The sequence below is a fragment of the Meles meles genome, chromosome 7 (assembly GCF_922984935.1).
Source record: "Meles meles chromosome 7, mMelMel3.1 paternal haplotype, whole genome shotgun sequence".
NCBI lineage: Eukaryota > Metazoa > Chordata > Mammalia > Carnivora > Mustelidae > Meles > Meles meles.
Genome location: NC_060072.1, coordinates 53,385,379 through 53,408,949, shown reverse-complemented (window position 1 = coordinate 53,408,949; position 23,571 = coordinate 53,385,379). Strand labels below are relative to the sequence as shown.

Here is a 23,571-nt window from a genome sequence, read left to right as displayed (position 1 = left end):
AGATTGTCTTCAGATTTATTTTCTTTAAAATCTTATGATAATACATTATATGTTTATTTAAAAAATAAATAAACAAATGAAATCCTGTGATAAATTTCACTTCTTTGTTTCATTAAAGAACCAGATAGGATGAAGCCAAGGGGAATATGTGATGTTCCCTAGACTATTAAAAACTGATATAGGATATGTATTGACATTAATACCTCTTTTAAAAAAGAAATTGAAAGTCAAGAATATTAATTGATCTTATCAAGTCATATAATTTATTTTTTTTCTTCTTAAAAATATTTAAGGTACTGATTAAAAATCAAAGCCAGTGTAGCCTAAAAGTCCTATTTTTCAAAGACTTAGAAAATTTGAGAAGGTGGATTAAAGAAAACTGATGGTTGTAGAAATAATCTGGAATTGATTTTTTTATACTGCAAGTAGTTAATATGTTACAAAAATAAGTGGTTAGCAGTTTACTTTCACTGCCCATCAAGTAAAATAAAAACCAGAGATTACAAGAACAGAGTTCAAGGAATCAAGGACTCAGCTCCCTATTATTTCCTTTCTCTCCCCACCATGAGGGGAAATCAACTGCCCAATCCAGTCTTGATTGTATTTTTCCTGCTCCTTCCCAGAGATGCTTCCACTGCTTCAAAACCGTAAGCAACATTTCCAGAAAATTCTATTGTCATTCTCTATCTCATTGTGCTATCTGCCTCTTGCTATGTCTCTCTTACTTATTTTCTGATTTCCTGTGAAGTTATCTGCTGTTGAAGGGGTTTGGAAAGGTCAGTAAATTGTTATGGCTCATTTGGAAAGGGGCATACTCCAGTTCTAGAAAACACAGAGAGATAGGGTGGTAACATTTATGAAACATTCACCAAATAAGATTACAGAATTATACAACATTCATTTAATAATAATATAAAATTCCCACCAAAAGGGGGGGAAAAGCATATTTTTATAATTGTCTCATGAAAAGGGCTGCTGTGTCTTGTCCACTGTGAAATGGCTCAGTGGCCCTATTTTCCCCCAGTCAGGGATCCTCAGGATTGATGCATGACTTTCACACAAGCCAGGCTTTGTGTGTCAGATCACTCAATGTGTTGGGAAAGCTGTAGAGGCTGGCATTAGATCTTGGTAATATACAGATTAACGGAATGTGGGCTCTGCCTTCAATACCTCCCAGTATAGAAAATAGGAGGAGATAGTGCACAGAGAAAGGAATACAGTGCAAAACCAGAAGCAAGCACTGCAGGATTTTGTGAGAATGCCCACAGAAAAAATCTCCCTCCTCCTGGAACCTTTAAGCAATATAAGAGAAGGGGTATCACCTAAGTGTGCAGAAAGACAGCTGTTCTTGAGAAAAGTCCTATGAAGTAAATAGGATGTATCTAGATAGACAAGGTCACTTCAGAAGGAGAGAGAGGCCTGGGCAAACCAGAGCATTGCAAATACAGCGCGTTTGAGTGGTTGCAAAGGATGGGCAAAGAACAGCAGGAAAGTGGTATTTTCTTCTGGGGGGACATGGTAATGTATTTGGTGATTAGCCTTGCCTAGCTTGGCTTGTCTTCCAACATCAGCGACTGTAAGAGAGAAAAGAGCTAAAATTGCTCCTGGAAAAATACTGCAAAGCAATTCAATTCCTCCTTACCTATTAATTGTTATCACTTTAGTGTCCTGGAATAACAACATTCATATCATCCACATGAAACCCAAGACCACTGGTAGGCAGGTTCTTAATGCTTTCATGATAATCAATGGGTTCATCACATTTTGTGGTTGCTTAAAAAAAAAGTTTTTTCATCTTTATAGACATATAATTGACAAATAAAATTACAAAATATTTCAACTGTACCACATGATGATTTCATATACACATATATGGAAGGATTCCTCCCACTGGGTGAATTAACACATCCACCTCATGCATATTTACTTTTCTTCTTCTTTTATTCTTCTGAGAATGTTTAAATTCAACTTCCAGCAAATTTTATTTATACAATGCAGTTATCAACTATAGTCACCATGTCTTACATTATATCCCCAGACTTCATTCATCTTATTATAACTGAAAGTTTGAACCATTTTTCCAACCTTTCCATATTTCCTTCAACACCCCTTCACTCCAGGCCCTGGCAGCCACCTTTCTATTCTCTGTTTCTATGAATTTGACTTTTTAAAAAAATATTCCACGTATAAGTGATAGCATGCAATATTATCTTTCTCTGGCATATTTCATTAATAATGATATCAAAGCCCATCTCCATGTTGCTGCAAATGACAATATTTCCTTTTGTTAAAGCTGAATGGTATCCCATCTCTAAATTTGAAAATGACTTCTTTTTTAAAAAAAGATCTTATTTATTTGAGAGAGAGAGAGAGCACAAGCAAAGGGGCAGGGCAGAGGGAAAGGGAGGAGCAGACTCTCTGCTGAACTTGGAGCCCAACGTGGGGCTTTATCTCAGGACCGCAAGATCATGACCTGAGCTGAAGGCAGACACTTAACTGACTGAGCCACCCAGGCACCCCTGAAAATAATTTCTATCCAAAATACAAAATGACTCATGGACTGCTTATCCATAGCTTATGAATAGTTTTACAAATATTGTGAGGGTGAATATCTCCACAGCATAACAGAAACATATTAATGTTTAACTGGTTGGAGGTTTCTGAGTTTCTAACGTCTTTTGGATTGGCCTTTGAAGAATACATTCCTCTACCTTCTTGCTGAAATCTGGCTCTGTTCTATGATTGGAGATTCCAGAAAAGATGATCTAGAATACCACCACAATAATGATGTTTTTTTAACTTCTCCATGATTGATCCAGATGCCTCTTCTCCACAGGCAGTATCTGGTGCTGGTCCCATCACAGCTGTATGCTGGAGTTCCCGAGAAAGCTTGTGTCATGCTTAATCACCTGAATGAGACGGTGACACTCAACATAATTCTGGAGTATGGATTGCAGACCAGAACCCTCCTTGCAGACGTGGTGACAGAGAAGAACTCCTTCTACTGCAGCCCGTTCACTGTCAGTATGACTCCTTGGGATACAGAAGCTCGTTAGAGGAAGAGCATATTAGCTGATGCCTTGAGTCCTGACCCCTGACATTAAAAAAGCATAATGAGGGACACCTGGGTGGCTCAGTAGGTTAAAGCCTCTGCCTTTGGCACAGGTCATGATCTCAGGGTCCTGGGATCGAGCCCGGCATCAGGCTCTTTGCTCAGCGGGGAGCCTGCTTCCTTCTCTCTCTCTGCCTGCCTCTCTGCCTGCTTGTGATCTCTGTCTGTCAAATAAATAAATAAAATCTTTAAAGAAAAAAAGCATAATGAAAACACTGAGAAGTACAAAGTGGCTTTCAAGTTATGTTTTACTGAATATACTTTCATAATATTTAAAAACAAATCCAGTGCAATATGCAAAACATAATAGTAATTATAGGAAAGATTTCATTTGCCCTTAAACTTGTGAGGGAAATAAAGTTCACGCCATTACCCATAAAAACACTAAAAGTCATAAATTTAAGTGACTTACTTAAGATCTCACAAGTGGTCATTGGTTAATGTCTTGTCCTTGTGACCTTTTATTACATAAGGAATGAAATAGTTAATGATACTGGCTTACTACCAATGATAACACATAATGTTGATGTTGACCACTGGAAAATAACATTTGATAATCATTTTAATGCCATCGTCTTGCTGTGCAAATGAGAGCATGTTATTTCCTTCACCCCCATGACTGTGTGAAGAACTAGTTCCTTTCATTGCAGTGACATTTCCCCTTTAAATCAACAAAGTGTTACTGTCATGTTACATTAAACCCAAGAATCTATAAATCCAGGGACATAATATTCGATTTATTCCTCACTCGTTCTCTGGAACTGACCAGAGAAATAAGAAAGTCATGAAGACTGAGACATTCTGAAGTAGGTCTGCACAGATTTTTCAGCTCTTTTCTACCTTACAGCTTCCGGAGTTCCCGTCTTCCTCAGGGCTGATTACTGTGGAGGTGAAGGGGCCAACCCTGCAGTTCATAAAGAGGAAGACAGTGCACATCACGAAAGTAAACAGCCTTGTCTTTGTCCAAACAGACAAACCCATCTACAAACCGGGACAAACAGGTATCAGGAACCAAATCAGCAAGGGCCACTTTACGGGGCAGGTGTGTGGTTCCCTATTACCTTATTTTGCAGTCACGAAAATCCAGGCATGTTGTTATCTGTGTTATTTACCCTCGATTCCCACTGGGTAGTTTAATGGGGAAAATCTCTATGTTTCAGTGAGATTCCGCATTGTCTCTGTGGATGTAAGTTTTCGCCCTTTGAATGACACGGTAAGTCTCATTACAGTGGATGAGTTTGGGGGAAATGGGAAACAATGTCAAGCCCATTTTTTGCAGACCTGAGACCAACACAATCTCATAAGAGTTGCACTGCTGGAGAATAGGGAAACCAGTTCACCAACTGCATTATTAAAATAAAATATTCAGTTGAAATTATGCTTTTAAAGATCACAATAATTTTTATTGAACAAAGGAAAGTAAGTGCATTTGATTTCTCCCTTAGATAAATGGAGACTTTCTCAGAGATAAATTTTATCTGCAAAATAAATTTATTTGGACCTTTTTACCTTAGCATAACTTTCCTCAATTGTACAATATTTCATAAAGGTAAAGTGATGACTTCTCAAGAGCTATATGTCCCAAACTACACATGTAAACCAAACTGGGGCACATTTCCTTGTTTGGACAAGAAATATACAGACTCACTTCCTCTCATCTGGACAACGTATCAATGCTGATGAAATGTCTTTCTTGTTCTGACCTCTATCCCACACTCACACTATTTTTTTTTCTTTCCAGTTCCCATTGGTTTATATTGAGGTAGGTAATATTTTATGCATCTCAGTTGGGATGAAGACTTACTACAAGTTAAGTTCCATTGCCCCTTGCCACCCCTTTCCTCCCTCCCCACTAGCACTTCACCAGAACTATACAGTTTTCCCTGTCTATCTTCAATCCTTTGGAGAGTGGAAAAGATCTAATGAAGGGGAAAAGTCCCTTGAGATGATACAAGTTCATGACCCTTCCAATATTTCTGACCAAATTGGATATGCGTAATTTCAAAAAGAGGTACTCTGATCTGTAATATCTCATTGCTGGTAAACTTGCTGCCCTTTCCTCAGTGTGGAATTCCTAGAAAACTTTGCTCAGTACCTTTGGTGTCAATTTACCAACCATCTCTTATCCAGCTCCCAATGGGCTCTCCCTAAAAAGCTTTTCCTCTACTCAGATTATGTATTTCAGTTGTTTCTATGAACTCATAGTATTTTTATCTGTAGAATCCCAAGAGGAACCAAATTTTCCAATGGCAAAGTCTCAGACTGCAAGGAGGACTCAGCCAGCTGTCCTTCCCACTCTCAGTGGAGCCCACTCTGGGTGCTTATAAGGTCAAGCTTCAGAGGGAGTCAGGGGAAAAAATAGAGCACCCCTTTGAAGTGAATGAATATGGTAAGACTTTTGCCTTTCTCCAAGACATTTATGACATTACTTAAGAGTTTAGGAGTTTTGACACATAGATATAAGCAAAAATCTAACAGATAATAGTTGGAAATTAGCAAGTTTTTTTTATTTATCCAAATATTCACTAAGAATCTTTCATGTACTATCTTATTTAATCCTCGTATCAACCATCTGAGGCAATACTCTACATTCTCCATTTTACAAATGAGTACATCAATACTAGAACAGTTAGGAATTTACCAAAATCACAGAGCCAGTAAGAGGTAAGAGAGATTTTAATAAGTCCATTACCTTATTCAAACCAAAATTGTTAACCAACGCAACAAATATCTGCACGCATCTGTTGATCTGTATCTTATATCTCCTGGCTGTCTATGATCGACACCTAGACTACTCTATTCAAAATGGTCAGACATTGAAGCCATCTTATTAGTTATTAGCCATGTGGATTTTCTCATGAAAATGAAGTATTTCATGCCATGGATGAAGAGACTGCTCACAAAAACATCATTCCCCAAATTCACCTGAATTGCTCTGAGGATTATTGAACAGGGATATATTACAGGAACAGCGAGCCTTACACAACTGTGAGAGAGAATGGGAAAGTATGGGTCCAGGAGGGGGAGCTAGATCATAGGAAATTACCAACCAGTTCTCCTGAACCGTGGGTGGGGAGGAATAAATTAGCACCTTCGAGGGTACCTTCAGATCCCAAGGTGAACCACAAAGGGAAACGGACAGAAGAATCTATGGAAGACTGGATGTATCTGATCTTCGTATCTACCACTTCTCTATTTCTGTAATAAGTGTCTGGTGGTGGGTTTGGGGCCTCTTTTAGTCAGCAGGACAAGAAGTTGGGAAGAATTGGACACAGAGGGAAAGAATAAGGACAAATTGGAATTTCCTCATCTCTCTGTACCTGCCACCACATCGAACTAATCATGATGATCTTCAGAAACTAACGATGCTGCTTTCTTTCCATCTTTAAGTCTCAACCAAGTTCAAAGGGGATTCTGGGAAATGTAGTACCAGCGTATAAATAAACATGGTACAAATACCCACGGTCATAATCACATTTTTGTGGTCGGTAGAGACCCTGCAGCTTCTTAATGTAATTGAAATCATTTCATTTGTTTCAATGTTATAAGGTTCTGTAACAGAATCATTACAAATACTTACAAGATATCCTGCCCACCCACCTTCACCTCTTTCTTCCTTCTGTTGACAACAGTTTTGCCCAAGTTTGAGGTCCAAGTGAAAATGCCCAAGACTATCAGTTTTCTAGATGAAGAATTTACGGTATCTGCCTGTGGCCTGTGAGTTACATTTTTTCATCCATTTTTGTCTCCTACTCTATGTTCATTGCAATTAATCATTAGTGGACTTCAAAGTATTTTAATTAGAGAATAACTTCTCTCCAGCACACCTGAGCTCCAGCTAGAGAGCAGGGGTAGCAGCATAGGACATTCTTACTACTACAAACAAAAGCATTTACTGAACACTTAAAATGTGCCAGAAAATGTTTTAAGTGCCTTGTGAGATGGGGATAGTTATCCTTAGTTTGCAAATGAGGAAACTATAACACATGGGGGATAGAAAACTTGTTCAAGTAAATGGGAGACTAGAATTTAACTCCAGCAGTCTGACTCCAGACCCTCAACTCTTCACCCTATAATTGTCTCTACAATTTAAAAAAAATCTAGTTTCATGAAACATTGTACATGCCCAACACTGTGCCAAACTGAACACAGGACATCCAGCTCAAGCTCATGCTCATGTTCACAACTTCTGTGTTATTCTGTATCCTATGATCCCCATTTTTTTTATTGCTCCCAATTTCATAAACTATGGAAAATTAGGGGAAAAAAACAAAGCAGACCTTCTTAAATAGATATATAGATATATAATGTCGAATTTAAAAGACGTGTCATAGTTACTTCTTCCCTGATTGCTTTTTTGTTCAGTAGAACATTCTCCGTATGCACTGAGGACACCTTACCTCTTGCTTTTGAAAACAGCGTGAGGATCATATTTTCACCTCTCTCACCAGTTTTGATGCTTTAGATTTTTCCCTCAGAAGGGAGAGCCCTTTGAGTGACACTTAAAGATAACATTCAACGAAGTGAGATACAGTAAATGACTTATTACTTTATCAGCCCTCCTAGGAATTAGGGGGAGAAACTTTAAAAAGGGGAGGATTAGGGTCATCGAAGCCAAAACTCACCTACCTCACAGTTTGGACCAAAGCAATAGGTCTCAAACTTGGGTGACATCAGAATCTGTGGAGGTTATTGGTTAAAATGTAGCTTCCTTGACCCCCACATCTAGAGATTCCAATCATAAATCTGAGGAAGGATTCAGGATTCCGAATCTCAATACATACACCAGGTAATTTCAGTGTAGGTGGTCCATTAAGCATACTCTGAGAAACAATGGACTAAGTTTGGCTTCCCATCATGTCTTACTTCACTCAGCCTGCTATGACAAAATACCACAGAATGGGTAGTTTATAAATAATAGAAATTTATTAGTCTTAGTTCTAGAGGCTGAGAAATCCAAGATCAAGGTTCCAGCATGGTCAGGTTCTGGTGAAGGTTCTTTCTGGTTCATAGCTGGTGCCCTCTTGGCATGTCCTCATATGGCAGAAGGTGTAAAGGATCTCTCTGAAGCCTCTTTTATAAAGGCACCAATCACATTCATGAAGGCTCCACCCTCACTATCTATGCACCTCCCAAAGACCTCGTCCCCTAACACTATCATCCTTGGGGTTTAGGACTTCCACATATACATTGGCGGGGGTGGGGGATGCAAACATTCAGACCATACCACAGCATATCCTTCCATTAGATTTGGGAGAATCGGACTAAGTCACTATGCTACTCTTCATTTATAACAGATATGTTAAATGATATGTAACTAGTGTTTTTGAATATTTAAATTCCCATTTAAGTTCTCATTTATCCTCTTAAAACACATATGAATTAGGGAAGATTTAGAAATACTCTGTCTACATGTCCTTAAATTTTTCCCTAAAACAACTTAGGTGTTGCCAAAGTTGGAATTATAACCTAGATCATCTGATGGCGGGAAAGAAGGAAATAAGATAGTCTTATAGTAAAAGCTCAACTGAAAGGGAGGAAAGATCTGAGAAATACTACATTGTTAATTTTCCCTTTAGAGGTGTTTCAAAGAAGATTCAGTAAGCATTTTCTCATAGAGTTGTAGTTGTAAGTCTGCTTAGATAATTAAGACCTAGTTTCAAAATAAGTGCTTCTCAAGTACAAATGGTATGGAAGGAAATATAATTGTTATATGAACAAGATGGATATATGAATGGATAAAATCATGTGAAAAAATATAGGAGTCATTTATATCAAATATCCTTTTGTATAACTGCTTTACTGTTATAGATACACATATGGAAAGCCTGTCTCTGGTCTGGTGACAATTAATGTATGCAGAAAATACTCACGATACCATTCGACCTGCCATGGAAGACTTTCACAAAGTATCTGTGAAGAATTCAGTCAACAGGTATGTGATAAATGAAACAAGATGGGATCAGGAGGGAGAAAAACCATAAGAGACTCTTAATCTCACAAAACAAACTGGGGGTTGCTGGGGGGAGGGAGGGACGGAGAGGGTGGTGGGGTTATGGACACTGGGGAAGGTATGTGCAATGAAGTGTGTAAACCTGGCGATTCACAGACCTGTACCCCTGGGGTTAATAATACATTATATGTTAATAAAAAATTAAAAAATTATATTAAAAAATGAATTCAGTCAACAGATATGTGGAAACCATTCTCCCCAGACACTAACACCAGATCTTGTTTTCTCATGGATTATAATGCAATAGAATACAAAAGAATGTAATATTGTATGGTGAAAACAGTACAACAGAAAGAAGTGTGGAGTAAGGGAAACATTGTAAGATCACCTGGTAATACTTGGAGTCCACTGGAAAGTTCGGTTCGTGAATTTATAGTGATATTTATTTGGCCAGTTTTGTAACTTCCTTCTGAGAACAATCAGCATGCCAGGTATAAAGGCATAAAATAATACAGAAGTATCCAAAGTTGGCCTTCACTTATCAAACAGATAATTGAAAAAGAATGTGACAGATGTTAAGAATTTGGTTAGTGGGAGGGGACGGCTGACTGGCTCAGCTGGTAGAGCCTATGACTCTTGAATGCAGGTCATGAGTTCCAGATCCCTGTTGGGTGAAGAGCTTACTTAAAAAATTTTTTTTTTGGTTAGTGGAAGAATCAAATGACTTGCTATGGAATCTAAACTTCATATGAAAGAATAATAAGATAACATAAAAGCCCAGGGAGTGGCAGTGAGTGACACTGTAAGGGTATGGAAAAGAAAGTTCCCAAAGCTTCAAAGAGGGTTGCCTGGGTGGCTCAGTCAGTTAAGCACCCAACTCCTGCTTTCAGCTTGGGTCATGATCTTGGGGTGGTGGAATTGAGCCCCACTTTGGGCACCATGCTGGGTGTGGAGCCTGCATAAGATTCTCTCTACCCCAATGCTTCTGTCTCTTCCCCAACCCTCCCCACCCCTCCTCCCAGACTCAAGGGTGTGTGTACTCTTTCTCTTAAAAAAACAAACAAACAAAAAACCTGCAGAGAGCAAATGAATGAAAGGCAAGGGTGACGAATATGATGATGAATGTCAAAATAAACATCAATAAGAAAGATAAACATGAGAGAAATTGGGTTGCCAAAACTCTAATATATCAAGGACACAGGAATGAATAAATTTAAAAATGATTAAGTAAATATAAGTACATTAAATATGCTTAAGCTTTATTATGCAATGCATATTTTCATGTAAATAAAAAAGATGAAAACAAATCTTTCTTAAGATGTGGTTCCCAATGTTTAGTTTGAAAATCTAATGACTATAATGATTCATCTATTCAAAGAATACATGTTTTTATTAATATCCTAGGCTAAAGAAATACAGTTAAGAAAATGTAATCCTTAGTTCATGTGTAGCTGAAGGTGATCGAAGAGGAAGTGTTCTATCTGAGCTGTGTTTAGAGAAGCAGTAACTGTTGACCATGATAAGAATGGAAGAAAAAGAATGTTATCACTTGAGAAAATATGTGTGCAGAGAGAGTACGATGGCACATTTAGAAACTAGTTAATTTAATTTGGCAGAAACGGGATAGACTTTGAGAAGAGAAGGAGGAAGGGAGAGGTAGGCAATGAGTAACTCGACGATTAATGAAGACATCTGATGTCATGTTTGACTTGGGAAGAAATTTGATGCATTGTTGGCTCGGGAAAGGATCAGCCCCTAAAAGATGGCCAGAACTTTGTAAAATTTCCTTTGGCCAATGAAAAACATTCACAGGTTGATAAATGACTTCTCTGACAGCAAACCAGAGGACCCAAAAACTCTTTCTTTCTCTTCAGGCAGACAGTGAAGGCTGTTTCACACAACTTGTGAAGACTAAAGTATTCCAGCTGAGACAGAAGGGGTATGACATGAGCATACAAGTGGAAGCCAAAGTCAAAGAAGATGGAACAGGTTCATGTTATTTTGAAATATTTATTAATTCATTAATTCACCAATATGTTAAGCATTTATCAAATGTCCATTTCTGGGGACTATGAAATAACACAGTCCTTCCTGTCAAGGATCTAGAAATCTAAAAAAGAAATTACATATATGTCTGTATATGTATATATGTATATATGTTTGTATGTATATATTTATAACCATAACAAAATTTCCATGAGCAATGTAAAAACTAAAGTATGAATATGAGTATGAGTATGAAGAGAGAGAATTAATTCTTCTATAGAGACAAAGAAATTTTGTAAAGTACCACATGAGCTGATTTATATAGAATGGCTAAAATTTTGAAAGCTCGTGATGGACTGAGAACACATGATTCACGTAAAGCAAATGTGTTTGGTCACAGAAGAATTTGAAAATGTAAGTTGGAGCTAAGGTGTGTAAAAATGTAAATCATGCGCAACGAAGATTAGACTTTATTATGAAAAACCTTGGATATCGGCAGATATATTTAAGGAGATGTTCTAAATAAACTAATTGTTGAAAATATAATTCTAGCAGACATAAAGAAGACAGGCTAGATGAAACAATTTTAAGAGGTTACAATGTAACAGTATTCATTCTTTTTGCACAACACCCAGTGCTCCATGCAAAACGTGCCCTCCCCATTACCCACCACCTGTTCCCCCAACCTCCCACCCCTGACCCTTCAAAACCCTCAGGTTGCCCCAACCTCCCACCCCTGACCCTTCAAAACCCTCAGGTTGTTTTTCAGAGTCCATAGTCTCTTATGGTTCGCTTCCCCTCCCCAATGTCCATAGCCCGCTCCCCCTCCCCCAATCCCACCTCCCCGCAGCAACCCCCAGTTTGTTTTGTGAGATTAAGAGTCATTTATGGTTTGTCTCCCTCCCAATCCCATCTTGTTTCATTTATTCTTCTCCTATCTCCTACCCCCCCATGTTGCTTCTCCATGTCCTCATATCAGGGAGATCATATGATAGTTGTCTTTCTCCGATTGACTTATTTCACTAAGCATGATACGCTCTAGTTCCATCCACGTCGTCGCAAATGGCAAGATTTCATTTCTTTTGATGGCTGCATAGTATTCCATTGTGTATATATACCACATCTTCTTGATCCATTCATCTGTTGATGGACATCTAGGTTCTTTCCATAGTCTGGCTATTGTAGACATTGCTGCTATAAACATTCGGGTACACGTGCCCCTTCGGATCACTATGTTTGTATCTTTAGGGTAAATACCCAGTAGTGCAATTGCTGGGTCATAGGGTAGTTCTATTTTCAACATTTTGAGGAACCTCCATGCTGTTTTCCAGAGTGGTTGCACCAGCTTGCATTCCCACCAACAGTGGAGGAGGGTTCCCCTTTCTCCACATCCTCTCCAGCATCTGTCATTTCCTGACTTGTTCATTTTAGCCATTCTGACTGGTGTGAGGTGATATCTCATTGTGGTTTTGATTTGTATTTCCCTGATGGCGAGTGACGTGGAGCACTTTTTCATGTGTCTGTTGGCCATCTGGATGTCTTCTTTGCAGAAATGTCTGTTCATGTCCTCTGCCCATTTCTTGATTGGATTGTTTGTTCTTTGGGTGTTGAGTTTGCTAAGTTCCTTATAGATTTTGGATACTAGCCCTTTATCTGATATGTCGTTTGCAAATATCTTCTCCCATTCTGTCAGTTGTCTTTTGGTTTTGTTAACTGTTTCCTTTGCTGTGCAAAAGCTTTTGATCTTGATGAAATCCCAACAGTTCATTTTTGCCCTTGCTTCCCTTGCCTTTGCCGTTGTTCCTAGGAAGATGTTGCTACGGCTGAGGTCGAAGAGGTTGCTGCCTGCATTCTCCTCAAGGATTTTGATGGATTCCTTTCTCACATTGAGGTCCTTCATCCATTTGGAGTCTATTTTTGTGTGTGGTGTAAGGAAGTGGTCCAATTTCATTTTTCTGCATGTGGCTGTCCAATTTTCCCAGCACCATTTATTGAAGAGGCTGTCTTTTTTCCATTGGACATTCTTTCCTGCTTTGTCGAAGATTAGTTGACCATAGAGTTGAGGGTCGATTTCTGGGCTCTCTATTCTGTTCCACTGATCTATGTGTCTGTTTTTGTGCCAGTACCATGCTGTCTTGATGATGACAGCTTTGTAATAGAGCTTGAAGTCTGGAATTGTAATGCCACCAACTTTGGCTTTGTTCTTCAATATTCCTTTGGCTATTCGAGGTCTTTTCTGGTTCCATATAAATTTTAGGATTATTTGTTCCATTTCTTTGAAAAAAATGGATGGTATTTTGATAGGGATTGCATTAAATGTGTAGATTGCTTTAGGTAGTATAGACATTTTCACAATATTTATTCTTCCAATCCAGGAGCATGGAACATTTTTCCATTTTTTTGTGTCTTCCTCAATTTCTTTCATGAGTACTTTATAATTTTCTGTGTATAGATTCTTAGTCTCTTTGGTTAGGTTTATTCCTAGGTATCTTATAGTTTTGGGTACAATTGTAAATGGGATTGACTCCTTAATTTCTCTTTCTTCAGTCTTGTTGTTGGTGTACAGAAATGCAACTGATTTGCTGAAAAAATAAATAAAATGAGAAAAAAAAAACACCAAAACACAAATAAAATAAAAAACAAAGTAGAACACTCAGATAAATAATCTGACAATCTCAAGGGCTAGAAAAGATGTTGAGCAACTAGAATGCTCATACATTGCTGCTTGACATGCAAAATATTATAGCAACTTTGGAAAATAGTCTGGTCCATCTGCTAAAGTTAAATATTTATTTTACCTAATGGGGGAGAAACTTATCTTCACACAAGAAATCTGTACATGAATATTTATGTTTATAAATATTTATAGTGTCTTTATTCATAATTGCCAAAAGCTAGAAGTAAATCAAATGGCCTTCAAATGGGAGAATGGATAATCTGTGATATACCCTATACCAGAATACTGCTCAGTAATGAAAGGTAATTTTAATAAATACTTACCTGCACTTGAAAAAAAAAAAAAGAGGTTACAATGTGATACATAAGATTGCTATTCAAAATTGTTCCAAAGATTACGAATCTGGGATCTGGGAAAAGGAAATGCCATTAAATAGATTAGGAGTAGATGAGAAAGAAGTATTATGATGAGAATGTGTCAAAGCTAATTAATATAATCTGGAGTACCAAGAAAACCAGAGCAAAATCAAGACCAGAAATGTAAATCTGGAACAATTCCATTGTATCTATATCCTTCTAAGAGTAAGTGCATTTATTCTGAAAGCAAACTCACTTAATGTTGCTAATTAGAGACTAGAGACAGACAAGGAGAGAACCAAGGACAGAAACAACTACATTTAGGACAGAGTGTCAAATAAACCAGCCACAATAAAATTAGAAGTCATAGAGATGGAGGGAAACAATAAAGCTTTAGATGATGAAGCCCAAACACAGACTACACTTCACTGACTGGAAAGACACCAGGTGTTGGCTATACTGGAAGAGCCATACAGTGAAAAGAAGGATCTTGCTGGGGAAGTAGTTTGTGATAGACATTTAAGTATATTTTGAAGCCAATGTGAAAACTCACGTTGCATGCAAAAAGTCATGGAGATGAGGGGAGGGATCTGAGAGAGACAGAAAAGAAAATGGAGCAAGCTCATGGAGGAGATGGGAAGAACCTAAGAACAAAGATGGAACCAGTAAGATACTTGTGAAACCAGAGGACTTTGGGAATTAGGTGTAATAACTTTTGTATGAAAGTGAAGCTGTCAAGTCGATTATATTTTCTAGTTTGTGAAAAATTCTGGAAAGGATAAGAAATAGAATAGGGATAGTACTTTGCCAGGATGAAGTGAGGCTGGGATGGGTGTGGGAGGCTAGTTGAATCTAAAGAACAATTCAACTTCACTTATTTCTTTTTCAGAGTTGGAATTAACTGGGCATGGATCGTGTGAAATCACAAATATTTTAACCAAACTGAAATTTACAAAAGCGGATGCACATTATAGGCATGGGCTCCCTTTTTTTGGGCAGGTAAAATAATTTCTTAACAGAATCATAATTTCTATAATTTGGGGGATGTGGACATTAAGAAAATGAATTTTTATACCAAAAAAGTACAATTGATTATAAAAATATTTATTTAGAATGAAGAAAGAAATTATAGCCAATAACAAACTTAAAGGGCAAATATCATCACATCCAGAAAAATAAAGCACGCTTTTATTCGTTTACTTCCTAACACACCTCTAAAATACATTTTTCCTGTGTAGTTTGGCTGCTAACTTTTTTGATTGCCTCTTTATAAACAATGATTTTGTAATATAATTTTTAAAGATATTTTTCATCTAGATGACTTTTTATATTGATAGTTTTTAAAAGTTTTTTTAGCTTCAAAGCTCAATATTGGTAACTATTGTTAAGTTTTCAGACTGATATCCAACTTAGTAAACTATCAGTTTTCTGGTTTCCAGCCATTTTAAATTTCCTTTTTTAGTAACTAATCCTTGAGTTGACAGTTGATAAGCAATTGACAGACGATAGGCAAAATCTCTTTGTTAACTGTGATATTCCTAAATATTTCACAGTTGATGACATTATGAGTTTTCTATTTTCTTCATTTATTGCAGCATTTTGTATCAAATTGGCAAGAAATTAATAAATATATAGATATGTTGGGGCAGGGCCATTTTGGATCAAGAAAGAATGTGAGGAAACTGAGGACTTAAAGATGAATATGACTTGGCCAGAAATTTAATAAAGAGGGGAGAATAGCCAAGGCCCTAGGTGTTAAACAGCTTTTAAAGAACAGAGAACTAAGAGTGTGACTGACTGAGGTAGAAGACAGAGCTAACTGGATTGAGCTGGAGAGCTATAGGTAAGCCAGAGCAGATCTTGAGGGCCTTTTACGTTAAGTTCAGAATTTTGGACTGAGAAGTTACTGAAGAATTTAAGGAGAAAAACATGATCAGTTTAACTCAGGCCGTAGAGAGAATGGTTTGGAGTAAGCTTGAAGCAGCAAGAGGGTGAGCTGTGTAAAGTTAAATAAAAAGCTATTGGAAATCAGGTAGGGAAAAAATATTGTGTTTTGTCAGCTGAGAAAAGAGGTAGAGCTAAGATAAAAACAAAGCCTTTATTTGGGGCCTCAGACTTGCAATTCAGAAAACATGGATTTGGGCAGCAATTCCAACAGTGGCCCCCTGTCCCCAAGAACAAATAACAAGGGTTTTTGAAGACAAAAGAGAATTCTTGGACACGTTATTCATAAGGAATTTTGATTGGTGCTGTTGGCAGAAAACTAATCTCAACTGAATATAATTGGTTGCTAAGGCTACCACCAGGTAAAAGCTTCTGCAGCAGGTTGCAGGTGTTTCTGTGAGTTTGGGCCCAGTTCAAAAGTTCGTGGGTCCTCCAGTGAGGATGTCAGAAGGCCCGTCTCCTTAATGGCCTCCCAGCTCCATTGGAAACCTCTTGATAAGTGATCTTATTTTATTTCACCTTAAACAGGTTTAACTGGTACAGAAATAAATGAAATGTGTTTAACAGAGAAAGAGATAGCACTTGGACATGGGTTAGAATTTGTCAGTGAAAGAGAGACAATGATTGCTTGAAAGGCCCTTGATATTGCTGCCATAATCTATGGGATGGATAAAAGCACCATATACTGAGACAGAACACTGAGGATGAAGAAAATAGGGAAGGGTGATATCATGAGTCCATTTTTTTGGATATTCTCAATTGTTTTGTGCTCACAGAATATTTATATAGGAATGTCAAAAAGAAAAGTAGTTTAGGGCCCAGAAAACAAATCTTATTTTCAGATTGATTCTAAGATCTTCAGTCAATGACAGCGGCCACGAGGTCAAGAGGTGAACGTAACTGAAAGGGTAAAATGTCATTGCTATGTAACACCAGCTATCATTTCCACACTTCTAGGCTCTTCTTGTGGATGAGAAGGATCAACCAATCCCCAATAAAACTGTAAGCGTCAGTGTGGATGTAACTGCATACCACTCCAGCCTTACCACAGATGAGCACGGTCTGGTGAACATTTCCATTGATACCACCAACTTCACATCTTCTCTTTTTACAGTTAGGGTAAGTGGGGAGGGGCATCCAGGACTACAGAGAGATTGCTGAGGTCACATAATTTAAGGATATATGGGAAGCATGTAAATTCTAAGGAGAAAAGAAATGGCAATAAAGAGTAAAATAGAAATTAAGCAATTCAGAGACCTAAATTATAAGAAAACATTACTTGCCCAAAAATTTTGGCTTTAGATAGACTCCATTTGTGGCATGGTCTAGCTTCAGAAAACACGTATTAGATCATCTTGATATTCCGTTGTAAAATTCTATATTTTTACAATTTTATTACAGATTAGACTTTGTTTGGTGTCTTTGGCGTACGGCCATTTTTTGTTTTCTGTAAAAATTTAAATATCTTTATGCAGTTTATAAGCATAAGGGTATTAAGGAAAATAATTGATCTTGACTGTGAGTGAATATGATCCACCAAAATGGTATAGAACAACCTTAAATAAACTTAAGGAAAATTCACTCACAGATTATGCTTTATTTGGGAAAGCAGATTATGATGGAACCAAATAAGCATGGTTCACATAAAATCTTCAGTAAACAACTCTTCAGAGTGATGAATGTATACATAATGTACATTAACAAATAGCCTTTTTAAGACCTTTATTCTTTCCACTAGGTTACTTACAAACAAAATAACCACTGTTTTGATAACTGGTGGCTTGAAGAAGTTCATACAGAAGCACAGAACACTGTAAAGCATATTTTCTCCCCAAGCAAGAGTTTTGTTCACCTTGAACTTTTCACTGGTACCATGACCTGTGGACAAATGCAGGACATCCGGGCACACTACATCCTGAATGGACAAATTCTGAAGGATGAGAAAGAATTAACCTTCTATTATTTGGTAAGAATGGAAACCACTGTAGCTCTTCCTAAATGTGTAAACCCCAAAATGATTGAACTCCTATCTAAGCAATGCTTTTGTAAGATAGCAGAGTAAACCCTTTTTTTCTTGAAAATAAGTTGCTTCCTAATAAAATTGTTAACACTTTAATTTATGCTCTGGTCTCTACAGAAACATTTCGTTTTTATTAGTTCCAATGGAAAATTATTGAATGAGAGGAAAAAATCAGGAGCTTAATCAACAGGAAATAAAAATTATAAACTTTGGGACACCTGGTTGGATTAGTTGGTGATTAAGCGCCCAAGTTGCAATTGGTCTCAGTTCAGGTCTTGATCTCAGGGTTGCAAGTTCAAGCCTCATGCTGGGCTTGCATTGCACAAAGAGCCTACTTTTTTTTTTCGGTGTTCCAAGATTCATTGTTTATGCACCACACCCAGCTTTTTAGGAGCCTACTTTAAAAAAATATACTTCTGGAAATTACTCAATTTTGACAATAATTGGAGAAGTGAAAAAAACAATAAAGCAATAGCATTTTACACATATAAATCTTCTAAATAGTCTACAAAGTTCATGACTAGTGCAATTGCAGGGGAAAGGACATTGACAGGCATATCATAAATTGGTATGATGCTTTTGAGAACTATAAGCCTATTTGTGTCCCAAGACTAAAAATAAAATCTAAAATTCATAGTTATTCAAGTAAGTCATTTTAAGAAGAAAAATTTATGTGTAGGAAATTCTATATAGGATAATTAACTATAAATAATATTTTTTAAAATTCTATAAATAAGTAAGAAAATATTGACAATAAGAATCTTAGTTTTATTTCTTCCTAGTTCTGTGATCCTGGGCAATTCATATGATCTTATTTGTACAGACAAATGTCAGTCATCTTCCCTGAATACTAGGGATGGGATTTAAATCTATTTCATAGGAATACTGTGCACATTAAATAAAATCTGAAAACCAAATTATTTTGTTCAATGCCTGGCACATAGAGAGTATCATACATTTAGTTTTTTAACAATATAGAATACCGACATATATTTTATATCTGCCTTTACTGTATATTGCTTTGTGTATGTCTAAAATATTTGTTGAAAGAACATGTAAACTTGAAGTATTAATATTCAAGATAAATAACAAGCATTAAGTAAAATACTAAAACATTACAAAACTTATATGCCTGTTATTTATGGTGCATAACTATACATATAGAAAAATACTGAAAGAGAACTTGAGTGTTTGAAACTTCAGGGTTGGAGTAATGAGATAATTTACTTATACCTTTTAAATATGCTTACATAAGTTTAATATGTGTGTGCTTTTTAGAATGATAGTGGATATATTTCTCTCTTCAGATCAAAGCAAGAGGAAGCATCTCTCGATCGGGAACCCACGTGTTGTCCATTGAACAAGGAGACAGTAAGTATTTCCAGGGTTTCCGGGTTTTTTTCTCTCATATACTCAATCCTGAACATCGTAGCAAGATGGAGTTATTTTTACATCTTATATTTTACATGTACATTTTATGGAGATGATGGTCACCCACCTTCACCCATCAACCAAAGATGAGGAAGCTAATATGAAAAGATAGCATACTAGGTTCATTTTAGTCTATTTAGTATTCTTTCTTCATTTTATAGCATTTCTATATTTTAAATTTTATTCCCAAAGTAAAATATATTCATTTTATAATTAAATGTTTTAAAACACATAAAATAATTTGAAAGTGCAGAAAATCACCAAAGAATAAGCTTACTGTGTAGGTGTTTGCATTTGTTTCCTATTGTTGCTGTATTAGATTGCCACCCACTTTCTGGCTTAAAACCACACAAATTTATCAGCTTATGTCTTTGGTCAGACGTCTCCCTAGGCTAATATCGGGCTGTTGGTAGGACTGCAAGCCTTCTGGAGCTCTAAGGAATTAATTATCTGTTTCCTTGCCTAAGGACCTCCTGCTTTCCTCAGTTTCTGTCTTCAATGCCAGAAGTACATCACCTTCAAACTCTCTCTTGCTTTTCTGCCCCCTCTTTAAAGGTCTCTATGATTACATTGGGCTCACTTGGATAACCCAGGATAATCTTCGCATCTCAAGGTCCTTAACTTATTCACATTTGCCAAGTCCCTTTTGCTAATAACACGACACATAGATGTTTTTGAGATTAGGCTGTCTTTTGGAGACATTAGTCTACATATCGAAACTGCACTCTGGCCCCAAAGAGTCACATCCATATACAAAATCCATTCACCCCATTCCAGCAACCCTAAAAGACTCAATCTTTTATAGCATTCACTCAAGTCCAAAAATCTCATGTAAGTTTCATCAGCTCAAAAGGCCCAAACATCATTATCTCAATTATCTAAATTAGATACTGGTGGGGCCTTGGGTATAATCCTTCCCAGGATGACAAAGAAATTTTGAAAGGGCTGGGAAAATAACATTAGGTTTCAAGATACTGCTTTTTCTGCATCTTACCAGTATCTGCACGACATTTTCATTTATGCTTGGTTCAAAACCTTTTCAGGGGTGTCTGGGTGGCTCAGTTGGTTAAGCCTCTGCTTTCGGCTCAGGTCATGATCTCAGGGTCCTGGGATCGAGGCCCATATCGGGCTCTCTGCTCAGCAGGGAACCTGCTTCCCCCTCTCTTTCTGCCTGCCTCTCTGTTTACTTGTGATCTTTCTCTCTGTCAAATAAATAAATAAAATCTTTTTAAAAAACATATTTTTTTCAAATTTCCCTTTGAATGTCTACTTTGGACTATGGGGGATTCATAAAATAAATATGTTATTTAGTTTCTAAATATTGAGATTTTTTCAGAATTTTTCTCATTGATTTCTAATTTAATGCCATTATGATAATTTCTTTTAAATTTACTGAGACATGGGGAGCCTGGGTTGCTCAGTCAGTTAAGATTCTGACTCTTGATTTCAGGTCAAGTCATGATCTCGTGGTCATGAGATCAAGCCCCAAGTCAGCTCCATGTTTAGTGAGAAGTCTGCTTGAGATTCTCTCCCCCATTTCCCCTGTTCGGGCATGCTCTACACAAACAAACAACAAACAAATAAATAAATACCATCTTTTAAAAGTTAAAAAAAAATAAATTTACTGAGACACATTTTATGGCTCCAAATATGATCTACCTTGGTAATGTTAGCATTTCTATTCTTTTGCTCAGAAGTGGAGTGTGTTCTAACTGTTATTTAAGTCAAGTTGGTTCACAGCATTTCTATATCTTAGATCATGCTTTCCTTCTGGATTTTCTTGAATCATCTACATCTCTTGATGAAAGAATAATTAACTTTTCAAAAAAGGGTCTGTTACAAAAAGCTGAGTACATTTGGTCTATTTATTTGTTACATGTCCCCAGTCTAAATCTCATAAGTAGCTTCCCTTTTTTCTATTCATTTGAATAATGACAAGCTATCATTTTACTAAAACAAAATAAAAATAAAATTTTTTTATTGACAGAGCATATTTAGAGAGATCAAACAGCTCATTTACCCAAAATGGGTCAGAATATCCAGGAAAAATGAAGAATACATGTTACAAAGATTAAAAAGTGTTTGTCTTTTGTCTTTGAAACCCCATTTTTTCTATTAGTCCTTGGCACACACCGGGTACACACTAAATATTTTTTTTAATTTATTTTTATTTGTTTATTTACAGCATAACAGTGTTCATTGTTTTGGCATCACACCCAGTGCTCCATGCAGTACGTGCCCTCCCTATTACCCACCACCTGGTTCCTCAACCTCCCACCCCACCCCACCCCCCGCCGCCCCTTCATAACCCTCTGGTTGTTTTTCAGAGTCCATAGTCTCTCATGGTTCACCTCCCCTTCCAGTTTCCCTCAACTCCTTCTCCTCTCCATCTCCCATGTCCTCCATGTTATTTGTTATGCTCCACAAATAAGTGAGACCATATGATACTTGACTCTCTCTGCTTGACTTATTTCGCTCAGCATAATCTCTTCCAGTCCCGTCCATGTTGCTACAAAAGTTGGGTATTCGTCCTTTCTGATGGAGGCATAATACTCCATTGTGTATATGGACCACATCTTCCTTATCCATTCATCCGTTGAAGGGCATCTTGGTTCTTTCCACAGTTTGGCGACCGTAGCCATTGCTGCAATAAACATTGGGGTACAGATGGCCCTTCTTTTCACTACATCTGTATCTTTGGGGTAAATACCCAGCAGTGCAATTGCAGGGTCATAGGGAAGCTCTATTCTTAATTTCTTCAGGAATCTCCACACTGTTCTCCAAAGTGGCTGCACTAACTTGCATTCCCACCAACAGTGTAAGAGGGTTCCCCTTTCTCCACATCCTCTTCAACACACGTTATTTCCTGTCTTGCTAATTTTGGCCATTCTAACTGGTGTTAGGTGGTATCTCAATGTTGTTTTAATTTGAATCTCCCTGATGGCTAGTGATGATGAACATTTTTTCATGTGTCTGATAGCCATTTGTATGTCTTCATTGGAGAAGTGTCTGTTCATATCTTCTGCCCCACACTAAATATTTTTAAACTAATTCATAAATGAAGGATAGAATATCTCTTTGTTTATAATTTGTGATAGCTAAACTTCATTTGAGGTTCATATATTTGAACTATCCTTGATGAAAACTGAATTTGAAGATAATATATTTTCCTATTTTCATATAGCTCAATATTAAGACTTTTGGATAAAAACATTAATAAAATATGGCCCGGGGTGCCTGGGTGGCTCAGTGGGTTAATGCCTCTGCCTTCGGCTCAGGTCATGATCCCGGGGTTCTGGGATCGAGCCCCGCATCGGGCTCTCTGCTCTGCAGAAAGCCTGCTTCCTCCTCTCTCTCTCTCTCTGCCTGCCTCTCTGCCTACTTGTGATCTCTGTCTGTCAAATAAATAAATAAAATCTTTAAAAAAAAAATAAAAAACAAAATAAAATATGGCCCATGCCTTCAAGATATTATGCTTCTTATGTGTTCTTTGTATGGTTTTAATATTATCATTTCAAATTATTTTATTGAAGTATAATTAGAACAATGTTATATTAGTTTCAGGTGTACAATATATTGATTTGACAATTCTATACATTAGTCAGTGTTCGCCACGAAAAATATAGTCACATCTATCACCATACAACGTTATTACAGTATTATTGACTGTACTCCCTACCCGGTACTACTCAGCCAAATGAAAAAAGCATGAGATCATGCCACTTGCAACATGGAGGGACCTAGAGGATATTATGCTAAATGACCTAAGTCAGAAGTTCCAATTTTATTTTGACCCTGTGGTTTCTGCATATTTTCACCACAAGCTGTCCTCAAATTTTCTATAGATAGAGGACAACTACAATTTTTAAAGCATTTTATGCTACACAGAATTTAGGACATTTATGAGAAAATTAAGTGGATATGTCCTATAAGCACTATGTATGCACACAGAAAGAAACCACCAAGATAAATACAGGGACCTCTCTGATAAAAATCAGAGACACAGCTGGTTTTGTCTGGGATTATTTGTACTTGAATCTCTTCAGTATTGACCTGAAGGTAGACCCTGGGCTGCATTCTTTGAATTATCCT

The 23,571-nt window shown here is 37.1% G+C and overlaps 1 protein-coding gene across 1 annotated transcript in view; it reads left to right on the top strand.

The window, feature by feature from the left end:
• The first annotated feature begins 504 nt into the window (after positions 1-504).
• The window catches only part of LOC123947309 (pregnancy zone protein-like), a 51,927-nt gene continuing 28,860 nt past the window's right edge, over positions 505-23,571 (top strand). The window contains exons 1-13 of the mRNA XM_046013446.1: positions 505-647; positions 2,837-3,020; positions 3,960-4,113; positions 4,273-4,325; positions 4,854-4,874; positions 5,333-5,501; positions 6,745-6,829; positions 8,924-9,047; positions 10,940-11,054; positions 14,974-15,083; positions 16,986-17,147; positions 17,767-17,994; positions 19,356-19,419. Of these exons, the coding sequence (XP_045869402.1) occupies positions 565-647; positions 2,837-3,020; positions 3,960-4,113; positions 4,273-4,325; positions 4,854-4,874; positions 5,333-5,501; positions 6,745-6,829; positions 8,924-9,047; positions 10,940-11,054; positions 14,974-15,083; positions 16,986-17,147; positions 17,767-17,994; positions 19,356-19,419 (1,552 nt within the window). The 5' untranslated portion in view covers positions 505-564. The remainder of the gene's footprint in view (positions 648-2,836; positions 3,021-3,959; positions 4,114-4,272; positions 4,326-4,853; positions 4,875-5,332; positions 5,502-6,744; positions 6,830-8,923; positions 9,048-10,939; positions 11,055-14,973; positions 15,084-16,985; positions 17,148-17,766; positions 17,995-19,355; positions 19,420-23,571) is intronic.